At 38.1% G+C, this 24,214-nt stretch overlaps 1 protein-coding gene across 15 annotated transcripts in view; it reads right to left on the minus strand.

Annotated features, from left to right (window-relative positions):
* The window catches only part of ANKHD1 (ankyrin repeat and KH domain containing 1), a 114,017-nt gene that overhangs the window by 17,693 nt on the left and 72,110 nt on the right, over nt 1–24,214 (minus strand). For 13 of the 15 annotated variants that reach the window (XM_068698634.1, XM_068698629.1, XM_068698630.1 and 10 more), the window contains 14 exons: nt 19,539–20,282; nt 11,687–11,832; nt 11,428–11,539; nt 10,525–10,670; nt 9,476–9,618; nt 8,515–8,728; nt 7,211–7,386; nt 6,364–6,526; nt 5,336–5,431; nt 4,946–5,062; nt 3,690–3,864; nt 2,836–3,289; nt 2,297–2,374; nt 445–591 (listed from right to left, as the gene is read on the minus strand). In XM_068698634.1, coding sequence (XP_068554735.1) covers nt 445–591; nt 2,297–2,374; nt 2,836–3,289; nt 3,690–3,864; nt 4,946–5,062; nt 5,336–5,431; nt 6,364–6,526; nt 7,211–7,386; nt 8,515–8,728; nt 9,476–9,618; nt 10,525–10,670; nt 11,428–11,539; nt 11,687–11,832; nt 19,539–20,282 — 2,911 coding nt within the window. The remainder of the gene's footprint in view (nt 1–444; nt 592–2,296; nt 2,375–2,835; nt 3,290–3,689; nt 3,865–4,945; nt 5,063–5,335; nt 5,432–6,363; nt 6,527–7,210; nt 7,387–8,514; nt 8,729–9,475; nt 9,619–10,524; nt 10,671–11,427; nt 11,540–11,686; nt 11,833–19,538; nt 20,283–24,214) is intronic. The other 2 variants (XM_068698640.1, XM_068698638.1) reach the window with 1 other exon arrangement.

Below are 24,214 nucleotides of genomic sequence, written 5' to 3' on the forward strand. Positions count from 1 at the left end.
ATTGGAATCAGGGATTGAAGTCACCACCCAAAACACAACTGAGGTTTAGCCTTGCCGTGGTCATCCACCTGCCCTCTACTTCACCAACATTATTCCACCTTTAGTTCACGTGCAATCATCTACCTTAGGGACTTTTTGTTACCATCTCTTCCCTGACCTTTTATCTTTTCCTCACATCCTTTATTCCACTGAAGCCACAGGTGATGAAAACCTTCATGCCGCATGAAGTGTTTGTGTCATACTGACATTAACTTAGTGAGGGGTAACTACAAATTAGGGCTGCAATTTTTCATGGCACTGCAAGACGAAGAGGATTTTTTTTTTTAAATAAATTATTACAATGAAATAACTAAATGAACCTGATGGACATTCTATATTGGAGCATAATTTACAAGCTAAATAAAACATTGAAACAGTTCTTAAACATAGAATTAAAGTCTTTACCTTCTGACCACTTCTTTCCAGCCTTCTTCTCTTTTCTGGCCTCTTTTTGGACTAGTCAGATTCAGCTTTACACTTGGAGAGCTCAGAGGCAGGGAAACAGGCTTGTAAGCAGTTGACAAAGAATTTGAATTACCTTCACCATCAAGTCTGGGAACAGAAATGTATGATTAGAAAATACAGAATAATGACAACAGCATTATAGCGTACATCTCTGGAACTTAGAACTTCCCAACTGCTTTCATTCCTCCCTCCCCACCCAAACCACTGGCTGACTTAAGTAACTTGTCACATTTTAGTCCACAGCCTATACCCTTTCTTCAAGAAGTGGAGGCACTAAACTGAACGAATTAATACCAGAAGTACTAAGGATATCATCTATAAAATAGTTTATAATAAGTGGTACACAACCACTTAAGGTACACCCTGATTATGTGTTTTCTTTTTTGAATAGCTTTTTAATAAAAGGTACTTTGAGAATAACGTTGCTTTCTTACTAGGTACTTGAAAATGTCTCCAATTTTCATCTCTTATTATTACAGATTCCCCAGAAAGTAGTAAAGTATTAGATAAGTGTTTTTACCCCTTCAAGATCCCATTTTATAAAAGGGTAACCAGGGCACAGATATTTTAGGATATTTAACTCCCAGTAAAGTCAATTTGAAAGCACGTATGCAAACATTACCTGTACTAAAACTGCAGCAGTAGCCTAGTGATATGAACAGTGCAAAGTTTGGATGAGAGAGAAAAAGGGAAAGAGGAACAGATAAACTCTTGTAGGCTAACTGATCTACATGAAGGTGAAAGAAGTGGTTCTGGTGGCTCACAAGTTCATCTGCAGCACTGAAACAGAGGTGATCTCTAAAATCTTGTAAGTCTTATAAAAATTTTTAAAAGTTATAAAATGTTGTGTGTCATAGTTATAAGACTAAACTTAACTGATTCGGCCAAGCAAATCTACAGCACAAGCGGAAAGTGTTTGAATTATAACAGCACTGTCACAGACATGTCTATGACCCAAAACAAAAATAATTCAGGAAGAGAAATAACTTAAGACATTTTTTCAGAAAAAGTGCCCAGTGCAAGAGCCAAAGAGCACCTGCAGAAGTTAAACATCCTAGCTCCATTTTAATTTATATACTGTCTTGTTTTGTTGTTTTGGTTTCTTAAGTGTAATTCTAACAGAAGCACCACTCCTTTCTTCAGTATAATGAGTTAGAAGAACACAGTTAATCCTGCTTCAGTGTACGATATTCAAAGCCTTTTGTAGGAGATCTGGGACAAAAGGTTCAAGGCAGAATCAGTTTATATTCATAAAATAGAACATAGGCAGAAGCCAATTTCTAATACCGTTAAAGAACGTTAGAGACATTCTCCCTTCCCACAACCCCAAGGGCTGACAAATCCACTCAATTCTGCACCTAATTTTAATCCTGAAGGGAAAAAGAAAAAAAGCTGAGAGCTCAACTTCTCAGCCAAGTGCCTCAATCAGTCTGGCAACTGCCTTTTTGCTTGCTGTGTTTCTTGATCCCATGTTTGTATTCTTATTGAAGTTGGGTTTTTAGACAGGTGTCCTGAAGATTGACCCCTTTAACCCCTCTACCTCACTTAATGCCGAGGGAAAAAAATATACATGGAGATCAGACTTGTACTACTTACATGTCCAAGTTAGAGTCGAACTTTTTGCAAAGATAACAAATTTAGATTGGATCTGAGCTTTTTTGTTCAAACCAACGACCCTATTCAGAACCTGGTCTTATAAAGGTTAGTTATTAGCTCATTCACTGGCAACTCATTGATCTTCCAAACCATTCACATGGCCCTTAGACATTCCCTGAGTTCTTTTGACTCTTACCTCTGGCTCGACAAGGTTAAGTCAAACTGGCCATCAACCTGACAGTTGAAATGCTCAGAGTCCTCAACGTCTTCCCTCCTTAAAACAAAGAGATTGCAATTCAAATGAGTTAATGATGAAATCAGAAAACAATCAAGAGGGAACTAAACCTTGTAACGAGATTATAAGAAAGGCTGGCTTTTATTTTTTAAATTCCCAGTGTATTCACTCTAAAATCTATTCAAATGAAGTTACCAATTTAGCACAGGTACTTAAAACAGTGCAGAGAAAACTGGCTGTTCTGACAAAGTGTACTGGGTCTGGCCAGGTAAAACCACCACACAAAGTAGTATTAAAAACTAGTCAGCAATATCAAAAATTTTATCTTTACTGTTCTAACAAGGCTGCAAACAAACTTGACAGAGTGATTTAACAGGAAAGCAAACAATCTTAAGATTATGGGAATGTACCAAATGGCGTAGGGCCTGAGCTACAGAAAAATTTACATTGGCATAGGTAAAACACAGTGAAACAACAGGGAAGCAACAAGAAAGTCTCACCTTGTTGGTGTTTTTGAAGCTGAAGCGCTCGTTTTTTCTTCCTGAGAAGGGATAAGCAACGAGGCATAGCGCCGCTCAGAGGAATTTGTATCCATTGTGAAGTTCAACTCCTGGCTTTTACCTCCACTGCTACTTTCACTATTGCAATCTGTGCTATCCAAGTTATCTGAATCACTATTCCCACTCGCACCACCACCTCTCGGCTCTCCATTTATTTTATTTTTATCTGCTTTTTGCTGTGCTAGGGATATATGCTGATCTGGCAAAATAATCTGCATATTCTGAGGAGTCTCTTTTGTTTTATTTTTCTTATTTTTTCTATTTGTGCTGGGAGTAGTCACCACATTAGCTCTCTTTTTCCCAAAGGCATTTGTGAAAGTAGCTGAAGTTGCAGAAATTCCAATTGTAGTCGTCGTAGTTGCACTAGGAGGCTCTATAGGAACTTCTTGCTCCACTGAAAGAAAAAGATTTGATATACAGTCAAAAATCACAAAACATAGGAATCAGTGCCCCTGAAGATATTCCAGCTGAAGTTATGCTCTTTGATGAGTTGTCAGTATATTTGCACCACATACAGCTGTAAAATCTCCAAGAAGGTAAAAGCTTTGGGAACATAGGAGGAGACCAAAAAAAAGAACAAAGCAGATTTACCTAAAACACAGACAACTGCTCACTCAAGTTTCTGACTGAAGGGGTAAGAACCAGGGCAGAAACTATGCAACAATGTCACAGTACCCAAAAAAACAGCTTCCTAACAGATTCACTTTTAACCACTAGGTGGTTTAAAAAAAAAAAAAAACTGCAAAAAACAGGCAACCCAAACTGTATTGTTCACAGAAACACTTGTTCTTTACCTTCATCATCATTTTCTTCTTCATCATCATCTTCTTGAAGTTCTAGAGTTTCTTTAGGTTTGTTTTCTTCATCTTCTTCTTGTTTTCTCTTTTGTTCCTCTTTCTTCTTCTTTCTCTTTTCCTTTCTCTTCTCTCTTTTAGCAGCAAGGGCTTGTTTTCTGCTTTCTTCTCTTGACTATGTAGGAAAAAAGTATTAATATATAAACATTATGACAAAAACTAAATTATAATTCCTACAAAGTGGAGTTGGGGAGAAAGGAGACGAGAGCAGGGTGAACAATAATGATTCAGTATGTGATGGTCATCATGCAGAGACTAGACAATCGTCATGGAACAGGACTAGCTGGTCTCAAAAGCTTCCAAAGAATGTCAGTAAAATGCAGCTACACAAGAGATGATATAAAAACAATTTTACTGGAAAGCCAGCAAAATCTCTCATTATCCTTTCTCAAAAAAAATTTCACAGTGTCACAAAAATACTGATGAGATTACCACCTTTGACTCAAAAGTATCCTAGAATACTTTACAGAAGAAACTACTATAATTTTTCCATTTTAATCACATTTTTAGTATATGGGATCAGTCACTGCTACGCTATACTGTAGCTTTGTACAGCAACTGATAGATGTTTAACAAGTCAGCAACCTCAGAAGATTTAAAAAAATGAATATGTAATTGTCCGAGACATTCCTCACTAATGAAATAGTATGAACTGCTCATAAGCAGTTCTAAGAGCCTCTAATTAGAAAGCCTGTTAAAGAGTATTTCGGAAGCCTCTGCATTATTCCCGGACACTTATCGATACTCTTAGTGAGGAAGAACTTGACTTTTCCCCACTACCTGCTCAACTCCATTGAGCTCCTTTGACATGCTCTTTTTTGCAAACCTGATTACAGGTCCTTACAACACCTATGGACTATATTTCACACTGTATGCAACATACCATCTATCACACCACCAGGACTGAAGATCTCCCTTATTCAAACTTACCAGCTGTGCTGAAGTAATGCAAAAGAGCTACTACTACCTAAGGTAACAATCACCAAGTCCACGCTTTCCTAAAAACAACAATGGAGTGGCTAAAGCAAAATTTAGTTCCAATCTGCCATCCTCAGTATATGTTTTACGTTTAAGGAAAGCAAATACAGTTACAGCATGAAGAACTACTGCCCAAAGAAACACCAAGAGGAAATACAGCCTATAGATTTGCACATAACTTCAGCAATTAGGCTACACAACTGCAATTCTTAACTCACTTTTTCCAGGTCTAGCTCCTTCAGCAATATAGTCGCGTTCTTATTCGCTTCTGCAGCCTGCTGGTCTTTAGCTTTCACAATTGTCTCCACACACTGGTGACACTTTTTCAACAGGTCCTGGAACACAAAATTTTTCTTACCACCTATGTAATAAACTAAGGAAACAGGCTTGCTCTACAAAGCACAAGATTCCCTGTATTCATAAACATACAAACTATTTCAACAGATTAAGGCACTAAACACCAATTTTAAATTCTGGATTAATAAGATGTTCAAAGAACTCAGAATCAGACAGGCACATGAGCGAACATACATTCAGTTTTTGAATATTTAAGAATTTCTCATACGTTTTTGCTGAAAATACTGGACAGGGTTTGTTCTCAAACTCACCTTGTCAGTTATTGTTGCTATATATCGCATGCATTCAATGTCCGACGGGAACTGGTTAACTTCTTTCACTAGGAACTGAACTACTTTCACATGCCCCTAGAATATCAAAGAAAAATCTTGTCACTGGTATAAAATTGTTAGTATTCATCATCAACACAAGAATTTGATACTCTTGGTTCAGTACAGAAGACCAAAATTTGCGAAAACATTTCTGATAAACTGCTATTTGGGCTGAAAGGCAGTTACAGTTTGCTTAGTGTTGACAGTACATTTACTTTTGCATGTAATGGTGGCAATGGCAAGCTCTCTTGCAAGTAATTGTTTCTTTTCAAATACAATGAGCAAACCAGGCTTGAGGGCAAAGCCAGCTGTTCACGTTTTTAACAGCCAGAACCCTGTTTTGCCCCCACCTGTCACCTCTAGTCCATTTTCTGGCCAGTCACTCCACTGAGAGAATGCAATTTGTCCAGTTACAAGGTGAGTCTGATCAGGGAACTAAGCCACCTGAACATTATCCTGGCAAACGTTCTTTTGCTGCTGGATCCACCACTTGATGGGGTACACTGTGCAGCCACAAAGAAAGTCTCTGTTGCCTCTGAATTTATTTGAAAGCAATAGAAAGACAGAAGCAGAATGCTCAGTACTGTCATTTGTCAAAAAAAAGCTGCAGACTTGTTTGATATTTTATTAAAGATAAAACAATTACAGTTAATGAATTGTTCTGCTATAGCACAGTTATTTAACATGCTTTATGGAACAAAGATTTCACCTCTTATAAATTAGATCTGTGTGAAGTACCTCTTAGCTCTTCTCCATACAGGGTCTAGGGTTCACAGATTATGATTAAAGTAATCATAAAAAATTAAGATCGTTGTAAATAATACAAAATTACGATCACTTTAAAGCATTTTATCAAAACAAATTCTGGTGTGTTGATTCTTCCAAAACCAACCATTTAGATTTAAGACCAAATGAGAAATTGTTTTGAAAACACCGCACTGAAACACAGAATCCAGTTGGTGTCCTACCTTGCGAAATGCTGACATAAGAGGTGTTATTTTCCGATTATCTGCTGCATCCACATCTGCTCCTGCTTGCACAAGCAACTGGACTACATCATAGTGCCCACCATTAGCAGCCAACCAAAGGGGTGTGTTTCCTTTCTTGTTACGAACATCAATATGCGCTCCTCTAAAAGAGTACAAGTGTAATCAAGTGGAATAAAGCATGAGTAAAAATGAAGTCAGAAGTAAGATAATGAAAGAGCAGAGTACGATTAGATATGAAACTTTAATTACTGAAACCTAGTGGCTAGAGAAATCGTGTCCCTGAAATCATCCGTTTATGTCACAACACAGTAACACAAGGATTATTTAAGACTCCTTTACTCGTTTCCCAGCAATGAGCACCCACCTCTTGTAGCCTACTGCACCACGGTTATGCAACTAGCAACCAAAGGTCCTTTACCATTTCATTCACATGGTGACTAAACACAGGGCAAAGCAGCCCCTCGAGATGTTAGCTATATATGGGGATGCGCTTGAAGAGCTCAAGCTACTTCCAGGCTTTGCTCCACAAGTGACAGTGGGACAATGATCACGTGTGAACTGCTGCATTAATACACAGCCAACAGAGCTGCCAAATCAGACACTGTTTGCTTACCTGTGGTCTCAACTGTCTGCTTAGCTTAATTAACACTGGAGTAGCAGGATACTCTAGGATAACATGGGAGAGTAGGGAGCAGATGCAACATCCTACTTTTGAAGGTTCCCATTCCATTTGCTCTCAGATGCATGAGGCAATGTAAACAAGAGTACCCTTGCCACGAGGAATATAGCTACAGAACACGCGGGCTGCTAATGAGAAGTAATTTACCGATTAATCAACAGCTCACAGAACTTGTAGTGACCCTTATCTGCTGCAATTGTTAAAGCTGTATCTCTTGAGGAAGGCACGGGTGGAGCATTAACATCTGCTCCCTTATCAAGGAGAACCCTTCCAACCTCTGCATATCCTCCTGAAGCAGCTTCCATCAGAGGTGTGAGACCAGTCTGTGCAAAGAGAATGAATGACATGATGTGAAACTCATACAATATACTTGGGTAAACTATACATGATTTTCGACATATGGAAATCAGATTTTTGTTTATCTAAAAGAAAAGTCAGAACAGATCCAAATGGAGACAATTATTTCTACAAAAAATGTCCCCAAACTAGCTTTATCCAATTTCTCTAGCCTCCCTTAGCATGATTGTTCTGGGGCCAAATCAGTTGCCCGACTACACTGTTAAATGCCAGCTTATGCCAACTGACCATTTGAGAGCTGGCTTTTATCCATATCCCCTTTTCTCCAGCCACAGCCATTCCAAAAACTGGCAGGATGGCAATTATTTCAGCACCCTTAAGAGTTACCAAAAAATGTTTTGTGCTAGGGAAATCAGTCTGGCTGTCCACACAAGCCTTAAGCTTAATGGCACAAGATACAAAGCTGCCCCAGAGTATCAACACATGGGACCTATTTCAGAGGCACAGAAAATCACAGTACCAAAACCATGGGTTCTGCACTAACATTTTTAGATTAGTTTTACAGGGTTTGATTCCACTACTTCTGTTCATGTGGCTTAAGCGATCTGTTGTATACGAGAATCACTACAAGCATTATGCTTCTCTTCCTGTCTAGACTTCACTCAGATGTAGAAATATCTTTTGATGAATATCACACCAACATCACACCTGAAAAGTTTGCCAGTACTAGAGAGCAAGAGGCAATCTAAGCTACATTATTAAGTTGGAAGAACCAGTCTGCTTTCACCCCCAATACAAACAATGCACCTTCATCAATGCTTGCATTTTTAAACAAGACATCAAAAACAAATATCTCTGAACTTTAAATAAGTCCTCGTATATTTCTCATTTGCAGTAAATTAAGCCTGCACAGCAGGGGCAAGGAGTATTTACTAAAAATTATTTAATCTTTCATCAGCAAGCACTGTGTTCAAATACCTTTAAAGAAAAAAACACCTGATCAAACATCCACCTCTTTTCATTGCTAATTTGCTACTGAACCACTGAAAACAGAGATGAATGCCCAAATAGTAATAGGAAAACATGAAGAAATGACTGCTTAGAAATATACTCGTGAGAAATAAGTAATACAGAAAGGCGATTCACACACTTACCTTTGCCCTGTGCTCAACATTGGCCTTCCTGTCCAAGAGCAGACTGACCACCTCTGCTCGGCCTTGGAAGCAGGCCAGGGTGAGGGCTGTATTGCGATTGGTCTCGATCTGAGCGTTAATATCAGAACCCATATCAAGCAACAGCTTCACGGCAGGTACATGGCCATTCATAGCAGCCAACATCAGAGGAGAAATACCCAGTTTACTCCCAGTCCTAGAGAGAAAGAAACACTACAGTTCCCACAACTGGATGAACGCTTGGGAAAATGCAAGCATATCTAAGAGGAACAAGATGCTTCATTGGAAGCCAAACCGAAACATTTAAAATATACAAAAGCAGACAATCACCTAAAATACTAGCAATTCTGAACTGATTATCAGAAACCAGCAGAGTAACTACATCCACAGACTACCAAAATTAATAAACAAGTGAGAGGTGTTTCAGCTTTTACACATTTAGATGGCTGAAGTACACAAAAGAATTAAACAGCATATAAATAAGACTACATCTGATTCATGAAAAGTTACACATATGTTAGAAGCATAAATTTCTGTAGTGATAGAAAAAAATTAGTTTTCCTACAGTTAATAAATAGGAAACTTGAGAGACACAACTACATTCTTTTCCTTTTGCAGAAAAAAGTGTCTCCAAACAAATACATGAAGCTGCCCTGTTCTTTGTCTGGTTCCTTTACCTGGCTCTACTGGAAATTTGGCTTCTAGATCCCAGAATAAAAAAAAAAAAAAAAAAAAAGGAGAGTGAAGGAATAGTTTTACAAGCTACATCACCACTTAAAATTTATATAGAGATGAAGTTTGTGCAAAAAGCAACTTAAAAGGTAAAGGGAAATGTGAACAAAAAAAAATGTAACATCAATAGTGTAGAAAAGCTGCGAGGAGGTCTGAAAGTACTAGAGATTCCAATATATGCCTTAGAAGCAGTTCATCTTAGGTATGTTACCTTGAATTAATTTCTGCCCCAGCACTGAGAAGAATCTTGATGATATTAACATATCCACCAGATGCAGCAAGGCTTAATGGTGTATAGTCAGACACATTCCTATGCTCTTTATTTGCTCCCCTTGCCAACAGCAAATCAACGACCTGCAAAAACACCACACATTAGAAGACGTATTTATGTGGCCTTAACCTTCTTTAACTTCCTTTGATAATAGCTATCACACTCAAACTTTCTCGTCTGCTGCCAGTGTCTTATTGTCAAAAGGTGAGCAAAAGAGGACAGAGGTTTTCGTGTACAATCTTTACTCATTATATACTCAATACCTCATTTTATTTAAGAGCACCACTTTTACCGTGATTTGGAAGACAAAGAGGAAACTTTCCAATTTTGTCCAATCTCTAGCCCTTACTGATTTCAAAACTTACCACTCTTGTACCTGGCATTGAATCCTTTGCCATTACAATGGTATATTCAAAGCTAGTCTGACTACAGCTGAAGTAGGAAGGGTTTAAAAAAAAGAAGAGAAACAGACTATTGAAGTCCAAATAAAACAGTTGAGAGAATCGAATCATTAGAATACTAGTATAACGTGTCTTTCTATTGAGAATGTGCTGTGCATTGTATCTGCATTTATCAATCTAGTAATAAAACCACGTACTACCAACACAAAATTCCAGTTTCTGTTCTTGGCTGCCTGCACTGACTGTTTAAGTTTGGAGAGCAGGGAGGATTCATAAGGGTAGCAGTCAGTGAATGAAGTTAAATGCCTCTACCTCCTTCACAAAACTACTCGTCTTCTAGGGATACATCAATAGAAGAATGATCATAACAGCTAGCTAACAAAACCGGGATAGCCAAGGGAAAAAAGAATAAATTCCCTTTCTTCTTGGGAAAGACTACAACTAGTAACATTTATATAATTATTATTTAAAAAAAAAAAAAAAACAAAAAACAAAAGTATTATACCATTCACAACAAAAAAAAACACCATTCAGAAAACAATTTAAAAAAAAAAAGAATTAAAATTCAAGGATGACAAATATCTGTACCTCTTGGCGTCCACCAGAGCATGCCAATGAAAGTGGAGTATCCTTTGTGCGCTCAGATTGTGCTTCTATATCGCCACCTTTATCTAAAAGAATTTCCACTACACCAACATGTCCAGCTGTTGCAGCCAGGATCAAAGGTGTAAAACCTAATAACAAAAAAATATGTTAAAAGTAACCTAGAGAATTTCAGAACTGTAAGTAGCAGAAATGCAAAATTCATAGTGACAATTTGAGACTTCTAGACCTAACCCCAAATATGTTTAAAGGCTCTTCAGATAAATAAATAAATCTGAACAATATTGCACTGATCATTCTGGATTAACTTCTGACCAATTCATGTCTCTAGGCACGTCACCTCTTTCTACTTAATTCTTATTTAGTATCATTCCAACCAGTGAACAAATCAGCACTGTGCACATTGGTTATTTGCAGTGGCCAGTGCCAGCTCTGGGGAGTGGGATGTTTTTGTTCTCTCAGCTCCAAGAGATTTGAGATTTTGCTTAATTTGTTTATTAGGAATGACGTAATACACAACCTGACATTATCCACAATCAAAACATTACCTTTGTCATCCAAGATTTGATATTTACCCCATTTAACTGCTCTATCTAGGACACTAAGGTCTTTTGCGAAGAGTGAATCATGATGGAAGTGCTTCATATTTCATAAATTTGCCTAATATGCCAATTCAGATAGATGCACTTCTTTTAAAAATAAGGACGGAATGCCATACAACATCTCTTGGTTTACATAGCCAATATTTCTACATGAAGCACCAGAATGCAATTCATTATTTTTGCAACCCCTGGCTATTTTCTGAAGCAAGGAATCCCAAATTCCTATTTGGAACACCAAATTTCAAGTTGTAGCTCAAGGTCAAGCTGTTTTGATATTGTAGCTTACCCTTCTTGTCTCTGTGTTCAATATTGGCACCCCGTGCAATTAGCACAGAAACAAGTTCTTCGTGACCGCCCGCACATGCAAGGGTCAGAGCAGTGTCGTGATTGCTTTCAGTCTGCACAGGTGGGCAAGAAAAGAAGACAGTCAAAAATTACAAATATTTTAAGAGAGCTTCAGCATTTTTGACATTACTAGATTAAAAAGTGCCTTTTCCGAATTTCTCAGAAAGGAAAAGCACTCGAGCCTCGTTGGCATTACTCACATGAGCATCAATGTCAACTGAAGGATACATAGGGAGCACCGACTGCGACGCCACGTTACTGGATGTCTGCGAGCAGGGTTCAGGTGTAGGGGATTCCGTAGTGTGCAAGGAGCTGGTGGAGCCACTGGGCACTCTGCTATTCACAGCTGAAACATAACAACAGATCATGAAGTCATTCTTAGAAATTCTACATTTTGTATGAGAAATTTAGTCCTGTAAAACCGCAACAGTCTAGTATCAAAACAGAAGTGGAAAAAAAAAAAACAAATTAAGGGTTCCTAACAACAAACAAGTTGGTGTTTCACGTAAAGGAGCTTTCCAGGAGTTCAATAATAAACATATTATCTCCAAACTGTGTTAATTTAGAAAAATAATTTTATGAATTAGACTGTAAATATTATAAGTTATAACATTTAGTTATTTTTTTTTTTTAATTGCAACTGTCACCATTAGAGATCAATCATATACTAGATCTAACCACAGAGGTGAATTTAATCACTAAAATACAAACCCAATGTTCAGAAATAAAGATCTGGAATTAAAAAGTTTTTCACGTAAAGGTTAGAGCACATCTAGACACCAGAGGAGGTTTCCAAAGCAAGACAAGTGACAGTGACTTACACCTTCAATCGTGTTACAACAACCCAAAGGTTACATAAGTTATCTACAACCCATGAAGGGCTGTAACAACCCAGAAAGGCTGAAAGACAGAAGGGGGAATAGGGAATAAGAAAGCTGAAAACCGCAGACTGTGTTCTCCTTAGGATTAGGATTGGTCACAGCCTTTACAAGACTTCATCCTGACGGCGCTTCTCAGCTCAGGGACAGAAGTAGTTCGGTAGTGCAACTTTATTTCCTCATTTTTTTTTCTTTACAACTTAAGAAACTGGTAACTGAAACTTGGTTTTTATTTGACTAGCTTTAAATGTAAGGGCTGAAAAGCCCTTTAACAGAACAAGCAAAGAAATATCCCCACAGATATGTATTGCATGCTCCAGACCCTAGCCTGCCTCTGTAACACAGTGAAAATGTCTGGCTACCTGCCTCTCTCTTTCCTTATTTTCTCAGCTAAAAGACTACACAAGCCATAGAAGCTACAAGCCTCCCTATTTTCTTCAAGGTTCCCCTGTTTTTTCCAGCTTTGGGACTACAAGGGGAACTCAAATCAAGGCTCTCAGCTGGGATTTCTTGTCAGGAAGGTCTGATGCACTAACCACTAGTGCACTTCACTTACACTTTACAGTCATATTAACGTAACATCTGTATTTGACAAGTAACTTGTGCTGCAGGAATACCAAGTTTCTATACTGCAGAGTATAGAATCCTCTTTAGATGCAATATTTCATTAGCTTTACTTATTCCAATATAAATACTGCTTTGGAGTATTCCCGGAGCAAACAACTAATGGAAAACATTAACAACTGCAGGTAAGGAATACGCGGTGCAGTTACCCGCTTCTGCTCAAACATTTCAAGTGGCAAGGGGACACGAAGGATAAACTCACATCTGTGTATTGTTAGAGGAACTTCTGCAAAATTCTCCCAATAACTGTGCTTAAATAGTTCAGCCTTCATGATTCCTCTTGCATATCCATAATTATTCATACAAAAACAGTGTAGGTAGAAAAGTCTTAGAAAAATCCTCCATGTGGCTTCTAATACCACTCATGAAGCCTATTCATACACAACTGCACGTGACAAGGAAATGCAGACTGGAGTAGGTTGTAGATAGCTCAGCTTACACGTGTTCAGAAAGAGAGAAAGCATGAATGCACGGGGATAGGGGTAACACAAACTGCGGGAAGTTACCATTTTCCACTGTAATTTTAAATGCTACTTTAATTAAAGCGTTCTCCTTGGTCCATGGTCACAAACAAGCATTAACATTCGGCCACAACATTTCAGCAGCAAGATATTCTACCTGCATCCCCAGCTCTGCTTCCCTTACAACCTTCCCGAACAAACCAGGTTTGCCTTAGAGGTTTCCAAGTTGCCACACTTCATCTGCTTCCTATGGATTACTGCTTAGAGCAGCAGATGAGAATTCGTGCAATACAATTATGTTCTCCCTCAAAGCACTGGAGTGCAAGATATTACCTGGATTTCTAAAGATTATTCCTTCTAAAACACGAAACACCGAATCACCCTGTTAAGGACTGATTTTACTTTAAATCAAACAAGATACTGACTCAATGCTTTCAGGTCTTGCAGCTACAGATGGCATCTAAAAACGTATGCATGTGAGACATACAAAGCAGGTGCACGCGGAGGGACTCCACTTGAGCCACTTTAAGACTTGTTAATGAAATGCATTTAATGTCGCTGTGAGATTCACCCAATTCTCTGTATTTCACAACCGTAACTGGAAGTGTCACACTATTTCCTGCATACTTTAGATTTTCATCACATGTTTGAGATATGAGCATGCTTTAAGCATTTTGCTTACACAGTAAGAACGTCAAGTGTGAGAGAATGCACCACAGGCAGCAAAACACAAACCCTGCACATTACTGACACCCCAACCTCTTCTTTAAAATACCATCTAACAGGAGTCCTACATTATGCAGTGATTAATCCTTCCCTGTTAACTGCTGTGTCAACAAAACGGCAGGATTTCTTTTTCCCTGAAGTGTATTTTTTACTTCCTCAGAATGGCTGTCAGGCTTCAGATCAGCCTAAGGGACACGCCAGCGTGCTTTGTGCTCTGCGAACTAAAACCCATCTGAGAACTTCTGCCTCCAGTTTCAGGCAGATGTTTCAGTTCAGCGAATTAGAAAGGTTACAGAATATAGAGATTTTTAACTCCAAGGATCATCTCGCAACAAAGTCTCCAAGGCATCTTCACAACCCTTCCTATGAATGGCAGAAGCAGCTCTCCATCCCCTTCCCTGGCCAGGCCCAGCTCTGTCAGACCTCTGCAAGAATCCCATCGTCTGCCTGAAGGACCAGAGGGAAATTGAGGATAAATTCCAAAATGACTGATTTTTAGCAAGTTGTATTTCCAATACCAACAACTAGAGTACAGTCTTCTGAAGTAGCAGCAACACCGCACCCGATGCAGATCACAGCAATTCCTCCTCTCAGGAATCGGGAGTCCTACAAGGACACCTGTAGGAGTACAGCAGCGTGAGGGAAGGAGGTGAATCACGTTGCTTCCAGGGGAAAGACTGCTTGGAGAATACAAAACAAGTGATCAAAGGGAAGATCACTTCCAGGGACTCCAAGCGTCAAGCCTCACTCTGGAATTTCTGATGGACTTGAAAAACGTGTTGCTTTCATCTTTAAGACAAAGCTTTTCAAAATGCAGCTTGCTTCCTACCGAGCAACTGTTTCATCTTTCCACGTGAAAGGATGCCCATGAACAATGATAGCCAGGCATTGATTAAAGAATAAGTTGAAATCAATTTTCACAATATGGACCTCAGGTCATGATAAAACGCTTATTTCGTGACAAAAGTTTTGGATGCTTCTGTAGACTTAAATTTAAACCAAAAACTTTTTTCTACTAGGTCCAACCCTTAAATGACAATGTCAAAATCCATTTTCCCCACGTTTTAAGAAGGGCATGCAATTTTCCAAAGAGACTTCCTTTGCACCAGGGTGAAGCCTTTGTTTATTCTCAAATAAACACGGATGGCTATTTCCCAAAGTTACGGGAAAGTAAGTAAACCACAAGGAGCATGAGTTAAAAAAAAATGGAAGCAAGAACTTCGTATTTTGTCTTGGTACAACTCAAGGTGTTGGCACAAACTTAAGCAAACAGCTTTTAGAGGTGACCACAGCTGTAATCTGAAGGAGAATATGCATAATAATTGTTATGCCACGAACATGTAAAGTCATGAGCAGGGGACTTGTATTTCAGCTCTGCCTTCCTCAAAGGGACTGGTGTTTGCAGGACAAAGAGAACAATTCTTCTGCATATTGCAGCATCTCGTTCTATGAATCACAATTCTCACTCCACATTATCCTAGTAAACTGTACTACTCCAAAATGCAATCCTAAAAATAATATACCAGATTTCACACCTTTAAAATAGTTATGCTAAAAAAAATCCAGTTCTGGATAACCAACCACAACCAGAATTTCAGAACCAAATAAAATTTAAGAAAGTGTCTTAAAACATCTGGAATGTAAGTATACAAACCAGAACTCCCAGGAGGAGAGGCAGATAGTATGATATCTCAAAAAAAAGTATGCTATCCCCCAAAAAAAGAACCACAGCTCAGTACAAGCAGGAATCCTGAATATTCTAGCTACAGACCAAATGTAGTAGCAAAAGAAAATCCTTCATCTTCAATAGACAAACAAATAAAAAGCAAGAAAGTATCAATTCAGCTACTGCCACCTAAGAAATTTACTAAGGCAAATGTGCAATATGCACAGCAATGAAACTCCAACAATGCAAGGCAAGAAGCTTTTAAAAAAAATTGTACCAAGTAATGAAAATTAAGTCAAAAATGGGCTCTTATACTGGAAGATGTGATCCAAATGATTGTTTTCCCACTCTAAACTGTGCTACATTCATGTATCTCTTCTGCAGACCCAATTACAATTTTGACTAAAGATCACACCTTCAAAGATAGAATTAGAAATTAGTTGTAAAGTTTTTACTTCAGCATATCTGAATTTCCATTATAACCAAACATGAAGAGACAAGAAGAGTTGCTTTGTTTTTAGGTTTTACCTGACTTCCCAAATATTGCTCAGTTCTGCATAGCTCAGGTGCAGGTTGATCAGCTTTATGAATGAGGAGACTCAGGTATAAACACCTACCAGCAATTACCTGTTACTTTTCAATACCTTGTACCTTACCAGCAGTCATCTCAGCCCTTAGTAGCTATTCTACTAGCTGACAAGAGAAATACTCTGTGTAGGTTGTCAAACAAAGTTACTTAGCAAAAGGAAGATTTGGGGTTTTGTAGAAATCTATGTCCTTCCCTATAAACAAATAGCCAGACCTGAAGCTTTGAGAAGTTTGCCTTTTTTACATTACCACTGATAAGAGCAACAATATGTCATTTCAGTGCAGAGGGCACAAAAAGCTGATTTGAACTTTCTGTTCTTCTAAAGTAGACTTGATACAAACTGGATACTCAACAGGAATAAAAAAAATGTTCACACCTCTTCTAAATCAAGTGTCACTCACCACCGTTAACGTAGTTCCACCAGTGGCACAGTAATCAAGGGAGGTATCTCACAGGCACACCAAATCCTCAGTCAGAGGGAGAACAGGAGTCTTCTCATGGAGACAGACTTCCCAGACACCAGACACCCACCCCTTTAACAATTTTAACCAGCATCTATAGTACGCACACAGTTTTCATCACGTTTTCTGCTCAAAATTGCTTTACAAAATTAACGACTAATCAACAAATTTGTGGAGAATGATCAGGTTTGTTTTAAATACAGATCAAAGAATTACATGTAAGATTAGGTAGATTTACATTGTTTTTAAATAAACACACACTTGAGTTTAGGAGGACTATGATTTACACATAGTTTTTGCTCATTGTGCTCATTTAAAAAAAATCCATTCTGTGTAAAACAATCTAAATATCTCCTGATGTTTTGTTTTTAAAACAAATTTATGAATTTACCTAAAGCAACATCAGTATTTTTTTTGCAGGAGCATCTAGAATTAGGATAGTTAAGGTTTCCTTGATGTGCATCTGTAAGCACACTGCATCTAATCATTTTTAGAAGTGTGCTCTATCTGCACATAGTTTTTGAAATGAGATTTACTTCACAAAAGCAGTAAACAGATCAGAAAATGAAACAACAGGAACTAGCACATCTACTGTTAAAGGTCCTTGAGTCAAACTATTTCTATTCAAAATTGTGTGTGTTTTTTTTTTTTTTAAGATAAAAATTTATTTTCCTGATCAATATTTCCCCCTCCCCCCCTTCTCCCCCCAACTCCCCGAGCATACAGTTAAGTATATTTCATTTTCTTATGCTATCTGGAAATGAAAAAGCAAAGCAAGGTAGATTTCGTCACAGGGCACAATGCCAATATCATTGACAAGTCACTTACAAGTATTTTGGTAGTAATACATCTGAAACAAAATTAGTGGAGCTGACTCAGCTGACTGTAACAAGTTTTTGGTCTGTGTGCACAGAGTATTTTGAATATAATGCACAGCTGCTAACCTTTAAGAGTTGTACACCACATGGTTTTGTGCCAGATGGTAAACTCTGCACAGTAACCATTGCAAAGATTAAGTTCTTGTTGGTTGCTTTGCATTATACATCCAAAATTTCCTCCTTGCACACTGCAGTTTCAAATCTTGAGTAATGCTTTGAGAACAATCCAATTGCATTTTTGCTTTCAAGTTATCTGAGTATATTGAAGAACACCTGATACTCAAAAAAAACAAACACAAGAAGATGTCTTTGAATTAAAACTACATAGCTGAATGCAGCTGATACAAAACATCACAGCTATTTGATCTACTGTGGTTTCCAGGCAAGGCTGCAAAGTTGTAGTTAGCCTTGACATGCATGAGCTCAATTGTGGCAATTACCATTCTGAAAGTTCACAGAAACTGCTAGCAAGTCTTACCACACATTTCTAAAACCTTGAAATGAACTTCAGAGGAGAAGGCAGTGACTATGAAGAGGAAAAATAAAAAAGACAGGAAAATAAGGGCTTAAGGGCAGACAAGGTGCAAAGAAAAGCTGAAAAACACTGAATTAAAAAAAAAAAAAAACAAAAAACTGACCAATCAACATTGGCTATGCCCTGCATACATTTAGAACTAAAAAATGGTAAATTTAGATGAGATATTAGGAAGAAATTTTTCACTCAGAGGGTGGTGAGGCACTGGCATAGGCTGCCCTGAGAAGCTGTGGATGCCCCATCCCTGTAAGCATTTAAGGTTGGATGGGGCTTTGAGAAACTTGGCCTGGTGGGAGTTGGGACAGGGTGGGGGTGAAAATTAAGAAACTTGGTCTGGTGGAATCGCACGACAGGGTGGGGGTGGAATTAAGATGATCCTTAAGGCCCCCTCTTCCAATCCGAACTTCTCTGTGATTCTGTAACTCCAGCAGTAAACGCAAATCCTAGTAAAACGTATGAAATGAAGTCAACAAAAACGATACCTATTTGCTCCACACCGGGACTCACACAACGCACTGGGCGGGACCTTCAGTTCTGCTCCATGTAGTTATTAACAAATGGAAGAGTGCTTTTGTTTTTTTTTTCTTTTCATCCAGATAACAGGACTGTTTTTTTGCCATGTTACGTCTAACAAGCAGATATTCCCGTGTAAGGATCCCAGTTTAGAACATACTCCGAAAACACAAGCCATTACAGAACTCAATGGCTGTGCACAGATTCCAGATTGCGTTCAAACTGTAGCAGCATTTCCAGCAGAATGGAGAGGGATACATTTGTCAATACAAGTGACAATTGTTTGTATTTTTCTGGAGATGACTAGTACACTAAATATATCCTCTGTGGTATAAGCCTATATGGAAAATTCTACAGAAGACAAAAAAAGCTGTCACATTCTCAGATCTCCTAGTGGGCACTACAAGTAACTCATGATTAGGCTTTTTGACGTAGCTTTAAAGTAGCACAGAAAAAAAAAAAAGGCCGAAAGGTCTAAAAAAAATAAACAAACAGGGCACCAGTACAGGATGTTTTGTGGTTTGGAAAAAGACTTTTTTTTTTTTTTAAAGTCTCACATTAGAATTGGAAGTCAATGTTAAAATTAATAGATTAATCAGGAACTTTATGCATGAGCAAGTACTCCCAAACTGGAAAAGCCCAAGATATTTTTGGAGGGAAGGAGAGAAAGGGAAACTGAGCACACAAATTAATGCAAAAAGAGGTATATTTCTTAACCCACCTGCTATTAGGTCATCAAGAGTGTCGGTAAGCGTCTGTGCTGGAGTGGCAACCATTAATCCGTCTGGTTCTTGAACTAACAGTCCCTGCCCAGCAATTTGCTGCTGCTGTCCTATATTCTGCTGATTACCTATTGCTTTCTGAAGTTCAAGAGACTCTGTCCCATTATAGCCTAAATTACCAGAAAAATTACATTGCAGTGCTGGCAAAGGCTGGATAGGGACAAAATCTATTTGTTCAGCAGGTGGTGGTGACTGTTGTTGCTCATCATCTTTTGACAAAATTGTGTCAACCTGAGGTAACCCTGAAAAGTTATCCTCTGGCAGACCCTTATCAGCTTCCACTTCTGGGAAGACCCCTGTAAGTGGGCACTGCTGCTGCAGGGGAAGTGGTGTGTCTGTCTGACCTTTGGTCTCCAAATATTCTTTGGTAAACTGCTGTTGTGTTTTCATCTGCAACTGCCTTTCCACCTTCTGTAGCTCCTTCAATATTTTCTTCTTCTTCTGTACTTGTTCTTCTCTGTTCTTTTTAAGTTCTTCAATCTTATCTTTATTTAAAGGTTCACCTTGAATTAATTCCAATGATTTAAGTTGTGCTTTTTCAATAGCACTAATTCTCTGTCCAAGTTCATTCAGCTTGCCTTCAGTCTCTTCTACTATGCATTCCAAAGGCTGGTATGGGTGAAAAGGTGGCAGTAGGTCCTTATCTGCTACCTGCAGGGAACTTGACTTCTGCTTGGATGCACCTAAGCACATGAAAAATGTTTGAAAAAATGCCATGCTGAAGATACCCCATACCTCCCCTCTCACCCACCAAAAAAAATAAAAATAAAAAATAAAAATAAATAAATAAAAGTCTTTACAACTAACACTGCACATCCGTCAAAACATAAAAAGGTAAACCCTATACTCCACGTTAAGACAGAAAGGACAAAGCAAATGCTGGAATTTTAAATATTGATCCTAATACACCCTTGAACACCACTATTTCAATCTTCAGGAATAAGGAACCTTTATGATTTCTGATACCCACAACAATGCATCTTGGAAGGGAAATCAGCAAGAGCAAGGCAATTTAAATAATTTACTAAGTTCTCAAAGTTGCTTGGGTGTGCAGAGCAAATTAAACTAAAACTATTTTCTAGAAGCTAATTCCAACAGCAAGGTTGCAAGCAAAAGTACTCCACATTTGAGAGAAAACTAACTACAGTAAGATCAGTATTTTGTGGATCACTGTATATGGTTTATCCAAGTGCTACAGCATCCTACCTTTACATTACAAAAGAATCCTGCCAGTGCAAGCTCAATATATACAAATATATATTTTCAAGCTTTGGCACCCCTTTACCAGTTCTGAGAGGAAATTAACATCTTGCTTGCCTCCCTCTCTCTGGTAACAAATTAGCGATTCTGCTCACTATTAAGACTTGAAAATCTTTGATCCAGCACGACACACTACGCCTGAGCACAGCTTCTCTGAAAGCTCCCAACGCACTGCCTTCAAGCAGCACAGTCCTGAAAGCCATGTGCGAAAGCTTCAGCCAGTTCTTGCTAATATAAAGCTATGAAGTGCTTAAATTTTAATTAGTACTTCACTTTAAGAAATTCTAATGACAAATGTAAAAGGTTTTAGCTTGATCAAATGTTCTAGCTTGATTACTTTTCTGCAGTAACACTCATTTACCATATCTAAGCAGCAATATATGTAGCTCTAAAGAAGCAGAACTTGAACACTTACAAAGCACTCATACATCTCAGCATTAAAAAGGGAACTGAAATTATGCAGTTTCAGCTATGGATTAATAAAGCTACCTGAACATAACACAATTAAGTGAAAGTTTGGATGCTAGAACTAAATTCTATATAAGCCACTAGCTCTGGAAGGTTTAAGTTCCCCAAAACACTAATTTATTTCTCTCTGGGTCTTCCTTCACCAAAATACTAATTTACAAGTGATTTCATTTTACACTGCAGTCCAAACGGGCAACACGCACACTGCACTTCCAGATTGTTATTTTTGTTAAGGTACTAATTCAAGAAGCAAACAAGCGTGAGAATTTCCTCTCAAAAAAAGAAAAAAGAGTTGAATCAACTCTACGCTGAATACGCTCCCTGAAAAGATTCCCTGGACTGAAAACAAAACCTAACTAAATTTAGAGGGAACAACAAAAATCTTAATAGCCCCAGGAAATTTACCACCATACCCACAAGCTGTATGTACGCTTAGTACCAAAACCATAGCTACATCAAGACAGACACCCTTAACCAAGTTTCTTCTCTAGCTTAGCTACCTTATAGCCCTGCCATATATTGAAGAATCAGTACTTCCAGCTGAACTCCTACTCAAACCATTTCTGCTGTTTTTTCCCTAAGTTCCAAGATGATTTCTGTGAAAAGAATAGGGAACTTGATTAAAGTTTAGTAATAACTTCCTTTGTACTGGCTGGTATACTACTGGATCCTTAGCTCAAGGCTGTTATAAGCTGTTGACTAGCTGACTTTGTAGCATATCTAAGGTCTACAGTTAGCCTTTCATTTTAAGAACTGCGAATTAATTCATACAGTTAAAATATAATTTAAGTTTTGGAGACCATGATTGAAAATGTATTTATTCACCAAAAATCTGCAAAATGTTTTTCTACATCTTTGTTAGAAATCAGTAAAAAAAAAAAAACAAGTCAGTTGGTGCTTTGAAACTAGGCTGCTCTTTTTATGTTTTAGTAAACATAATTTAAGATGTAGTTAAAACAGGAACACTTCATGCTGCTCTGTTTATTTTTGTTCCTAAGAGTACTGTACCATCTTCATCGTATCACAAAGTGTTCTCATGACTTTTGACAGTTTTGGACAGCCTCCATCACTCCATAGGAAAGAATAATTGCAGTTCAAGAAGTCTCCAAATAATAAATTATCAATGTCCCCCCTCAACTAATTACCACCTGGGGAGAAAACAAGCCTGGTTGTCATCAGAAAAGTTCTCTAAGAACACAGGAGAGACTACAGAGGCCAAGTAGGCTTGTACAAAGATCTGGTGTTTCTAGTCTGTACTGATTAAAGAGGACAAGGCTGGTCTCACAATGGGAATCAGATTGTCCAAACAGTGCCTCAGATTTGGAGTTAGCACTGAAAATTCAGAATTTTTTTTGAAAATAAAATGTAGAAAAATCAGTACAGCCCACAGCATGCTACAGCACAAAGTGTATGCAAATATGGACACGCTACAAATGAAGAGCTAGGCTCTGAAATTCCAAAAAAGATGCATAGATATACTTCATTCACCTTCTAATTGATTAGAACAGATGCTTTATAGGCATTAAATCAGTCTTTCTATGTCAGAAATTACCTGCCTGTTATAATCTTGGGGATAATGGAAGAGGATGAGGAAGAGGAAGAAATATTTGCTAAACCTTCACATCCTAACAACCAGTTCAAAACAGAGCTGGAGAAGACATTACTGGTAGCTTAAAAATTGCAAGTGCTATGGTATATTATATAGTATATTAGAACTTGAAAGTAGGTATTTCCTGCTTTTATTCAGATCTTTTCCATATTACAGTATCCTGAAAAAAAAGTGCCCATTTTAGTAAATAATTGTGAACAAGACACTATTTTATAATTTCACTTCTGAAGGTAGGACTTCGAATTTCAGGCATAGGCCAGACCATAATTACTTCAACTTGTATTTTAATTTACCTTTTCAGTGGGTTGTAAATCTAGACAACCAACCTACTATGAAATTAAACCTAGCAATACCAAGTAATCCATCTAGTCTCTAAGGCAGCTGTTTTGACCACTTATTTTATACCAAGAAGACTAAAGACGGAGGTCCAGTGAAAGCCCAGATATAGCTGGACCAACATCACGCTAGCAGGTAATCACGGTTACAGGAAAGGGAATTGGTCAGTTGACAGAAAATCCAGGGTGGTTATGGGCATGCCGGGAAAGCAGTGGAGGAAGGAAATGATCCTTTCCTAATTTATTCTGTCAATAGCAGTACCAAGATATTTACAGCACACATTTGTTTGCAGAACCTATTTTTCTTCCCGTACTCCACAGGTTCTGCATCCTAACTTCATCAATACAGCCCTTACCATCGCTCCTGCAGAGTCACCATTTTACTTCTTGCCTCACACACTTCTCCCGTGAACGTTTTCAGCCATTTTTCACCAAACATACACCACTCAAGTACAAATTGCATACAAATTCAGCTTCCCATCATTTTCTCTGAATTCTTATTCACTTACACTTACAGGAAATATGAAGTATAAGTTCTCTACTTTGATTTACTCTACTTATCCCAGTACACTGTAGAGAATCTCATGAGTACCTAACTCGATTTGCAATAATCCATCCATCCAGATCAGCACGCCCCAAATACCATACCCGAACTCTTGAGCATCCAACAATATGGAGAACACCAATATCAGTTCTTTTTTAAAACTGACTTCTAGCATAAAGTAACATTTAAAGGTCCTAGATGCTCCGAGCAAGACTGAAGAAGCATAACTTTCATATTTATAGCTCTCGGCTCTCTTAAGCAATTAAAATCTAATTAAAATTTGCTTTCACACATTTACTCTCTACAGGGTTGCTGCCTGTGAACAAATATGATACCATATTTCATCCCTAGTGCTTAAGATTCTCTAGGAAACTGCTCTTCTAGTCCTGCCATCTAATC

This window comes from Anas acuta, chromosome 14 (genome assembly GCF_963932015.1).
Source record: "Anas acuta chromosome 14, bAnaAcu1.1, whole genome shotgun sequence".
Lineage (NCBI taxonomy): Eukaryota > Metazoa > Chordata > Aves > Anseriformes > Anatidae > Anas > Anas acuta.